The sequence below is a fragment of the Triticum aestivum genome, chromosome 3D (genome assembly GCF_018294505.1).
Source record: "Triticum aestivum cultivar Chinese Spring chromosome 3D, IWGSC CS RefSeq v2.1, whole genome shotgun sequence".
Classification (NCBI taxonomy): domain Eukaryota; kingdom Viridiplantae; phylum Streptophyta; class Magnoliopsida; order Poales; family Poaceae; genus Triticum; species Triticum aestivum.
The window spans coordinates 535,972,160-535,982,750 of NC_057802.1; the positions used below are offsets into that span (position 1 = coordinate 535,972,160).

Here is a 10,591-nt window from a genome sequence, read left to right on the forward strand (position 1 = left end):
GTTTCATGTGATTTCATTACTTAGGCAGCTAGCTCTGGTCTGATGACAGTGTGTTGCACTTGCACTGCACGGTTTTGGTTCAAAAATGATTATTATGACATTGGTGTTACACTGTAATTTTGGCTAAAAAATGTTAATTATGACATTACCCTATCCTTGATCAGATTTACTGCATGCTGTACTACGTTGCTCTGCTTTGTGATGACTTGTGCGTTGTGCTCTGTGTGCATATTTCTTCAGGCTGTAGTTCTTGTTCACAAATACTTCTGGCTACAGATGGGGTATTTCTTCCCTGCAAATGGAAAGATGGGGTACTGCTTGGGTGGTTTGCTGTTTGCAAGGTTTTGCAAATGATATCGCAATTGCGGAGACGGAATCAAAGCAGATTTGATATGTGCACTTCGCCGGCGATTGACGGTTTTGAAAATTTTTGAGTGTGTTTGCTGTTTGCAAGTTTTTGTGTTTGGCAGGTTAACTTTCGTCAGGGTTAGTTTGATTCAGCAAGTTCCAGTTGAAACATACATATGAGATGAGCGATCAATGGACTCCCAGGCATAAATAGGCCCGAGTCTGCCTTATTATAGGACCATCAGCAACGAATGCACATCCAACAATACACGACCCATTCAGTCTCACACGCCCACACACCCAAAACAAAGTTCTCAACTCTGGACAACCACCAAACCAACCCCAAATTATAGTACACCACCCAAACAAGCGCCACCGCGGTCAGGCGCTGCTCCGGGTGACGGCGGCGAAGATGTCGGTGTACCCCACCACGCCGACGAGGACGTCGTCCTCCTCGGCCTCCGCGTCCGTCACCCACACGTGAGTCGCCCGGTGGGACAGCATCTGCGCCATGACGGCCGCGAGCGAGCTCGTGCTCCGGCACATCAGCGGCGAGCTCCGGCCCCGGTACATGCTCCGCACCTGGTTCGCCTGGCTGTTCAGGAACCCGATGTTCCTGCTGCTGAACTTCTTAAGCAGCCTGGGAGAGCGCCCGGGCTCGGCGGCCTCCTCCGACAGCGACGAGCTGATGGAAGGCAGCGGAAAGGCGGAGATGGGGGTCGACCCGTTCTCGTCGGCGCCGATGACAAACTGCCCCGCTGACAGGTTTGCCAGCGCCCACGCAGCCGCCACGTAGTCGCACTTCCACAGCTTGTAGGCGGAGATGTCCCCGATGATCTTGCGGACCCCATCCGGTGTCGTCTCGACCACGGCCACGCCGCATGGGTCCCCAGGGATCTTCTGGATCGCCTCCATGGCTGGCGCTGACGCCTCGACGTGGCAGTAGTGCGGGTTGATGGCTCCGAGGGTACAGATTGGAGACAGTGGGATGGGCGCGAGGGCGCCGAGGCACCCGATCAGGAACCGGAGGATGTCTTCCCTTGACAGGCAGCAAAACCTCTCCGCGCAACTGATAAATGGGGACAACTGCATGCTGCTGCTGCCAGCTGAGCTTGGGGATCCCGATTCCGAGTTCTTCATCCATTTCCCGTTGTAAAGCATCGAAAACCGCTTGGTGATGCCTGTCCAGGAGCCGTTCTTGCGGACAAGGAAGCGCTTCACTCCATTCCTCATCAACTCCAGCGCATCGATCAACCTTGCAAGACAATCAAACTTGGCTGAATAACAAAATACATATGTCAAACATCGCATCTTTAGAAATGAATTTGCTTGAAAGGCAAAGGACTAAAAAAAGCAGAGCAGTATGATTGGCAGACGCATCATCCAGCTCAGACTCTTATGTCCTATTGAACTTTTTATTTGCGGGCAACTATTATGTCATCCCTAAGAATGTGACATTGGCTCACTACTTGGTGCTGCCAAATCATTTCGAGACATGATTGGACTGCCTCGCATGTGTCATGTATGGCTCAGTTTATTTAAACTATTGTCTTGACTCATGAATCCCTTGACAGCCAGCACGGCTTCCACATGGATTGCTGCCTTCCTGATTGCGACATCGCATTGCCAAATGGAACCATGTTCCCACTTTGTTCCTCTTATGGCAACACAATCAGAAGGACAAACTCTGCACCATGTGAAAGCCATCTGGCTTGTTTAAGTTTCGGAATGGACTGGAGACACTTCATGATGCTGGAAGATAAGAGTAAAATACAAGCTAAGATTGTAGAATGATCGGTCTACTCTAGGAATTGAAAAAAGTTAAGAATAGCCACATATACTGATAGGTGAATACCTAGCAAATCTATGCTGTTGGTAACGGTCATGAGTTACAGTTTTTCAGTCTCGAGGAGCTATGTGATGGATAGTCTTTTGAGTTGTTGTCAGCAAATGCTCCCTAAAGGGGCAACTAAAATGGTGGTTTAATGAAGAAAGCATGACCAGTTGTGGCATTTCTTTGGATACTGAAGAAAGAAACTGTGCACACAGGGATAAAGCAACTTAAACTTGAGCAGTGGATTTGCGACTAAGGCACATGACCTAGCAAAACAATATCCAGATTGTCTGTCCGGAAGTTCGATCCAACTATTTTTCATGAACTAAGACATTTCTTCCCAGCTCATCAAGCATTGACCTTACCATGCTTTCTTCTGAAAGAGATTGTGTTAAACACAACCACTACCCCAGTTTTAGTATCCAGTAAACACAACTTTAGGCAGCTTCATTGAGCAGTAAGCACTTCCTGATTTGCACCAACAGAAGAAGCACCATAGAAGAGTGATTTATTAACCACAAAGGCACAAACCCCCAGTGATTTCTGATGGATTCAGAACAGACTCAAAAACAATTTTGTACTGGCCGCAGATTTGTAATTAGTAGGAACGTGCATAAGAGACAAAGATCACCAACCAGACCGCATTAGAAAACAGAGGTTTGCGCATCAGCATTCGGCTGTAGTGAAGCATCCCAGCAGGCAGGGACAGATCCGAGCTAAGCAGGAGTCAACAGCCACAGTGCGTAGACTGAATCACCACTGCCTACGACTACGAAACCGCAGACGAATGATGCCTAAAGACTTGAGATTGGGTGGGATTCCTGATGGGACGGGCGGGGACAGGACACGACGGCGGCGAGAAGGGGCGGGTCGAGGAACAAGAACTGACCTGGTGCCGGGATCGACCTCCCGGAGCAGGTCCTGGTTGGGCTGCACGACCTCGCCGACGGCGGCGCGCATGGCGCGGTCGCCGGCGCCGGCGCCGGCGAGGAAGGCGGCGATGTCGACGGCGGAGATCATGCCGAGGAAGCGGATCCCGGAGGGCGGGTCGTCGGGGGCGGCCCGCGCGCGCCAGACGGGCACGGCGCCCTCGGGGCTGCCGGCGATGGCCCGCGCCGCGTCGTCGAGCGTGTCGGCGTCGCTGAGCTCGGCGATCTCGGGCTTGCCGACGGTGAGGTCGCCGACGACGTGGTGGTAGAAGACGGCGGCCATGGGCTCAGGTGGGCGCGGGGTTATAAGAGCGAGTGGAGGAGGAGCAGGTGGAGGAAGAGCCTGGAGGGGCCGACGGCGGGGGAGGAGGAGGGGTCACCGGCGGCGCGGGTGCGGGGGTCGCCGGCCATGTCGGAGGGAGGGAAAGCCCATTAAGAGCACGGCGAGCGGATGGAAAAATTGAAGCCGGCTGCCCGCGTGGTGTGGGTGATGCGAGGGAGGGGATATGCGATGCGGTGGGAGGAGAGACCGGCTGGATGGGGTTAAATCAGCTCCGTGGCCATGCTTTGAGATTCGGGGTGGTCGGCTGATGGATCTCCATTGTGATTTACTCATTTATTGTGTGCCATGTATAATGTGGAATCTGGCAGAATGATGGATCAACCACGTGGCATACATATTGAGCTGTCAAAATCTAAATAGCCCATCAGAGTTTAAGTCCTAAAATTGACACCGGCGATCGCATTTTTCTGAATTTATTTAAGACTTTTCGGTGATGTGAGCTTAGTGGTGGAGACACCCCGTCGACTGCAAAAGCGTCTTTGACAACTTTATCAATCTCAAGATGATGTGCCGGCTTAGTCTCACGAAGGTGTCCATAGGGGTAGAGTGTTCTTGTGTGCATTTATATGAGTGAGGGTATGAGCGTCTACGTCTATTTGTATTTATATAAAACAACCTAAATAGAAGGATTGGAGGCTTGCGAGGGTGAGTGTTGGTGTGTATATCAGTGTCTACCTTTGTGCCGTGTCTTTTTCGAAGGGAAAAAGAAGATATAATCAATGAATGACTATCTGGGTAACCCTCCACCTTTGAGTGTTTTTCTTTGCCAATGATTCGAACATACTAGTAACTTGTTGTTTTTTGTTTTTGTTTTTTTTAGGGTGAGCTAGTAACTTATTGGATAAAGTACTTCAAATGAATAACTGAAAATTACATGACGCCAAAGATACATAACAAAGCTAAAGTCACATGAAGTTTTTTTGGAAGCCGATGTCTCTAGCTACACAAAAGACTAAACATGCATGGACAGGTTCGACTAATCTCCAATGCCTTGAGCAGTCGTCTCGTGTGATATGAATAGTCCACACCAGTATGTGAGAACTTGAAGTGACTGAACACACTGCTGCTGAAGACACAACTACCGCAAGAGAACCACTAGTTCGTCGTCAGATTGTAATCTAAGAAGACGCGAGCGCCCACGAGATATCGAAATGCAAGAACCTCTCGCTAATGCACACTCGACACGACACATGACACTAGCATTAGTGTCACCACCGCCGAGATAAACCCAATCAGCCGGCAGATTTTCGATTGGCCTGCTACGCGCAGTGGCTAGACTGATTGTTGATGTGATGGTCGATTAGTGGTGGATCAAAAGCACTAGATCCTGAGATTAATGAGCGTGCGATAGCTCGGCTCGTTAAGCTCGTAAATCGCTCCTTAACGAAGAGGCCAATCGCTGATCTTAGTCTGTTAAATTTAATGGGCTTAATGAATGAGGTAACAAGCTCGTTAGTACTTTCTCCGTCCGAAAATATTTGTCATCAAAATAGACAAAAAAGGGGTATATGTAGAACTAAAATACATCTAGATACATCCCTTTTTATTCATTTTGATGACAAGTATTTTCGGACGGAGGGAGTACACCATAACAAAATCAGGACCAGTCCTTGATGACATAAGAATATCCATAAGCACCCGCGGCTGATTCAGGACTCAAACTGGGGTGGGCTGCCTGCGCTCCCGCAGAGCTAGCCAACAGATTGGCGTTCTGTTCTCGTAAGTACACCATAACATATATTCTTATCTTACTCCCTCCATTCTACTCGTATAATGTAGTGCATATAGATTTTTTAAAAATCAAACCTCAAACTTTAGCCAAACAAGATACTCCCTCCGTTTTTATTTACTCCGCATATTAGACTTGACTGAAGTCCAACTTTGTAAAATTTGATCAAATTTATAGAAAAAATAATAAATATTTAGCATAACAAATCTATATGATGTGGAAGTACATTCAACAACGAATCTAATGGTATTGGTTTGTTACTGTATATGTTAATATTTTTGTCTATAAACTTTGTCAAAGTTTGTAAAGCTTGACTTTGACCAAAACTAACTAATACGCGGAGTAAATAAAAACAGAGGGAGTATTTTCTAATTAAGCTTAACGAGCTAAACAAGTCAAGCCGTAACAAGCTGAGCCTTAACCGAGTCGAGCCAAGCAGCTGGTTAATCTCGATGGACCACCAACTGATACCACCACCACCACACGCGCGCGCAGTTCTTGAATGAATCTAGCGCACCCGTCGCGTTGCTTCGTGAGGCTTGGCACGTCTGGTCTGGTCGTGATTTTAGCCATTCACTGCATGAGTGCACAATTCCCAGATCGGATCTGCATCCATCCAGCGTCCCTCCCTTGTAGCCTTGCGCTCGCGTCCCAGTCCAACATCGGCCGGTGTCCGTCTCGTCTCATTCTCTCGCTCGTGGTGGTTAACCGGCGACGTTTGGTGTGCCCGGCTTCAGATGCAAACTCCTGATTCGCATTCCTCTCCGTCGTCAGTCAGTCCACGTCCGTGTGTGTGCGCGTGTGCACGGCACGGCACGGAAGGCAAGCGGTGACCGGGGAACTGGGGAAGTGAAGTGAAGTGAAGGGGATCGTGCATATAACCGACGATGGACGGGACGACGAGAGTACTACTCAGTAGAGGGAAGCCGACTCGGGGAGCTCCGAAGGGGCGCTTTTTTCTCCTCGCGAGCTGGGTGCTGCCCTGGCAGGCTTATCTGAGAGCATCTTCAGCCGTTGGCCTCACAGGGGCGCGTAAAATCGCTGCCTGGGGCGAACCGGCGCTAAAATCGGCGTGGGGGCTTTCGGGTTCCCAGCCGCCGGCCCAGGGTCGCCCCCAGAAGGCGGTTTTTTTAAAGGAATTCGGCTAAAGTTCGGCAAACGGGACAAAGATTCGGCTAAAATTCGGCGAACATGACATTACTTGAGCAACCTACCTAGTTTTTTACATAGCAAAGTGAAGTACTTTTTAAAAAAGGGCTGCAACTACAACTACGGGCCGAAGAACGCGCTGAGCACGGCGAAGTCGCCGACGTCGCCGCCATCCTCGCCGTCGTCCTTCTCCTTCTTGACGCGGCCGCCCCTGCTGGATCCCTGCCCGGCGACGCCCTGGCAGACCGGTGGCGGCAGCGCGTCGTCGTCGCTGTCGTCATCAAGGACGACAACGCCTCCCTCGTCGCGGCCACGGCGCCGAGCGGCGAACTGCTCGTAGGCGCGGCACTGGCGCTCCAGCTCCGTCCGCGCCCAGTCTTCGCGCGCCCACTTCAAGGCCGCCGCGTCGTCGAGCTCCTCCTTCACGCCGCCGGCGAGCCCTGGCTCCGTCTTCACGGCGGCGAGCCCCGGCTCCGTCTTCGGCTTGACGTAGCGGGGAGGAGCCGAGTAGGAGGCGCGCCCGCCGCCCTCGTTGATGACGATGCCAACGCTGCGGGTGCGCCAGCCGAGCGGCGTCTCCGCTGCGGGCTCGGCCTTGACGCCAAACACCGCCGGCGAGCCGGAGGAGTGGGAGTAGGAAGACGAGGAGGGGCTGAACCTCCTGGGCATCCATTGCTCGGCGCTCCGGCGGGGGACCGGGGCGACGGCTGCGGCAGGGTATGTCAGCGGCGGGTCGTTGCCGCCCTCGAGGTGCTGGAGAACCTTGTGGAGCGCGCGGCCGGGGGCGCCCCACCACAGGCGGCGCCCCTCGCTGTTCTTGGTGCCCTAAGTACGCCGCTCACGCCTCGTGGTTGTCGGCGGCATACTGCGGGGAGGGCGCGCTGCTCCTCGGTCCGCGACGCTAGCACGCGGTCGACCTCGTCGGCGAAGTAGTCGGCGCGCGCGTTGACGTCGGGTAGCGGGGGAATGGGGACGCCACCGGCGCTGAGCCTCCACCCGCCCGGCCCTGCGCGCATGTCTGGCCTCGAAGAGCAAATACGCCTCCCACGCGTGCAGCGAGCGGCGGCCGAAGCCGTTGGCCGCCGCCCCATCGCCGGGGAATCGCTCGACATCATCGCGGCTGGGCTTGGGGAGAGAGGGGAGGATCGGCGGCGGCGGCTACGCACGTGGAGAGAGAGGCAGAGCACGTCGGTGTGTGTGGCCAGAGGTGAGGGGGAGGCGTTGATTTTATAGCCGCCCGGCGCCGTGTGTACGCGTGGCGGGAGGGAGGGTGTCGCCGCCCCCCGTGAGGAATCAATGGAAGGCTGACCGGTGATACGTCTCCAACGTATCTATAATTTATGAAGTATTCATGCTGTTATTTTATCATTCTTGGATGCTTTACAACCATTTTATAGCAACTTTATATCATTTTTTGGGACTAACCTATTGACCCAGTGCCCAGTGCCAGTTGCTGTTTTTTGCTTGTTTTTTACATCGCAGGAAATCAATACCAAACGGAGTCCAAACGCAACGAAACTCCACGGAGTTTTTTATGGACCAGAAGGAACCCAATGGGCCAGAGCTGCACCTGGGGGGTGCCCCGAGGGGGGCACAACCCAGTAGGGCGCGCCAGGCCCCCCTGGCGCGCCCAGGTGGGTTGTGCCCACCTCGGTGGCCTCCCGCACCCCTCTTTGCACTATAAATTCCGCCGCCGCAGGGCTCTGTATCCACCGAAAACCAATCTAGCTCTGTTCCGTCACCTAGCCGGAGGGGGCAATCATCACCGGTGGCCATCTTCATCATCCCGGTGGCCACCACGATGAGGAGGGAGTAGTCCACCCCGAGGCTGAGGGTTTGTACCAGTAGCTATGTGTTTAATCTCTCTCTTTCTCTCTCTCTCTCTCTCGTGATCTATATCATGGGCTTTGTTAATATAGATGGATCATATGATGTTTCTCCCCTCTATACTCTTGTTATGATGAATTGAATCTTTACCTTTTGAAGTTTTGTCTTGTCGGATTGAATATTCAGAGATGAGAACACATGATATATATCTTGCGGTATGAATACTTGAGGTGACAATTGGGGTATCATATTAATTCACTTGATATGTGTCTTGGCATCCAACTCGCGGATTCCCGCGGTGATATTGGGGTAATCTATGCATAGGGGTTGATGCACGTTTTTCTCCGACGGAAACTTTGGGGTCTCTTTATAGTTCTTTGTGTGGATTGAGTATTATGAATGTGAACTTGCTTTGGTGTTATCTTAGTACGGACTCTAGGATAGATCGAACGGAAAAAATAGCTTTGTGTTATTTTAGTACGGACTCTTGAATAGATCGAACTGTAAGAATAGCTTTGAGGTGGTTTCGTACCCTACAAAAAATTCCTATCTTTTGTTTTCCGCTAGTAGGAACTCGGGAGTGATTCTTCGTTACACTTTGAGGGATAATCATATGATCCAACTATGTTAGCATTGTTGAGAGATTGCACTAGTGAAAGTACGAACCCTAGGCCTTGTTTTCAAGCATTGCAATACCGTTTTGTGCCTGTTTACTATTTGCTACCTTGCTATTTTTATTTATTCAGATTATGAAAATATATTTCTACCATCAATATTACACCTTTATCACCATCTCTTCGCCGAACTAGTGCACCTATACAATTTTCCATTGTATTGGGTGTGTTGGAGACACAAGAGATTTCTTGCATTTGGTTGCAGGGTCGTTTGAGAGAGACCACCTTCATCCTACACCTCCCACGGATTGATAAATCTTAGGCCATCCACTTGAGGAAAAATTGCTACTGTCCTACAAAACTCTGCGCTTGGAGGCCCAACACGAGTCTAGAAGAACAAAGTTGCGTAGTAGACATCAAGCTCTTTTCTGGCGCCGTTGCCGGGTAGGTGAGTGCTTGAAGGTATATCTTTAGATCTTGCAATTGAATCTTTTAGTTTCTTGTTTTATCACTAGTTTGGTTTATAAAAGAAAACTACATAAAAAGATGGAATTTAGGTCGCACCATTTTATTGATCATCTGTACAATATCTTTCATGAAAATGATGGAAAGGAAAATTGTGCTCAATTGATAGAAGAAGAATTCAATAGAATATTTGGTATAAATGATGAGCATGATTGCAATGTTGTTAGTATGAATTTTTTGAATATCCATGTCGGTGTACAAAAGTAGGGGCACTCCTTTTTACCCCTTTACTTGTGCACGGGCAGTCAGAGCCGCACCCGCGGCCACACTAAGAAAGGCAGAGGAGGGGAGCCAAAGGCACAAGGCGACCAGAGGCAACGCCAAGACCAGAGAACGCAGAAGAGCAAGAGGGTGAGGTGGACTCCCTCGGCAAGACCCTTGCCGAGGCAGCCTCTGCAGCCCCGGCAAGAGCCTTGCCAGGGCAACTTGCCCGACGCCAGCAGAGCAAGCCACCCTTGAGCCCACGGGTTCCAACACCACCAACTGTCCACATTAGAACCAAGGCTCGGGAGGCGCCTTTGTGGTGGCATGCAGATCTTCGTCAAGATCATAAACATATGAGATCAGATGAGGACCAGAAGATGGCGATCCTCGGCGTGATCCTAGCCGGGGAAATCCACGAGACCCCCGACAAGATGCTTGCCGGGGAAGGCCATGGAGCCATGGCAAGACCCTTGCCGGGGCCCCGGCAAGATGGCAGCAGGGCCCGCGTCTGCCATGACTCCACCGCCATCCCCATGCAGCTGCCAGCTCGACCAGCTGAGCAGGCACCTGCGTGGCGACGAGCGGCCTCCACAACCGACTCAGCAAGCACCTGCGTGGTGGCACGCAGGTCTTCATGAAGGCTCCACCACCGCGGCAGACCACCAGCTGGCCAACGTGGCGCCACAACGCCTCGTCAGCTCGGACGCTTGTCGAGGCCAGGCGAGGCGGCGATAGCTGGGAAGTGCTTCCTTGCCGTCCCCGATAAAAGCAAGGGGGCACGTCGGCAGCGCATTAAATGTGTTTGTCCGACGGTCCCAGAGGATAGTCTTATCGACTGTAGACCTTTCCACCTCCTGTGTGCCCTTGTGGCAACCCCTTTTGCCTATAAAAGGAGGCCCGAGGCGACCAGGAGAGGGATTCAGATCTTTTGGGAAAGTTACACCCCATAGCTAGCTCAAGAACACAAGAACACTCAAATACATCCACCAAAGTAGGACTAGGGTATTACGCATCTTCGCGGCCCGAACCTAGGTAAATGATCCGTGTGCTTCCTGTCAGACCCGCTCTTTGCACAACCTCGCGCCCGCC

At 51.7% G+C, this 10,591-nt stretch overlaps 1 protein-coding gene across 1 annotated transcript; it reads right to left on the reverse strand.

Annotated features, from left to right (window-relative positions):
* Positions 1–530: 530 nt before the first annotated feature.
* On the reverse strand, positions 531–3,636 carry LOC123080293 (CBS domain-containing protein CBSX6). Its single transcript, XM_044503206.1, has 2 exons — positions 3,072–3,636; positions 531–1,603 (listed from the first exon to the last, which is right to left on the reverse strand). Exons 1-2 carry the CDS (start codon positions 3,392–3,394, stop codon positions 730–732), a joined length of 1,197 nt encoding a protein of 398 aa, XP_044359141.1. The 5' UTR covers positions 3,395–3,636; the 3' UTR covers positions 531–729.
* Positions 3,637–10,591: the final 6,955 nt, after the last annotated feature.

Coding starts and splice junctions, on each gene's coding strand:
- LOC123080293 (XM_044503206.1), bottom strand. CDS start 3,394: ATGGCCGCCGTCTTCTACCACCACGTCGTCGGCGACCTCACCGTCGGC. Junction 1,604..3,071: donor GAGGTCGATCCCGGCACCAG/GTCAGTTCTTGT, acceptor TTGTCTTGCAAG/GTTGATCGATGCGCTGGAGT.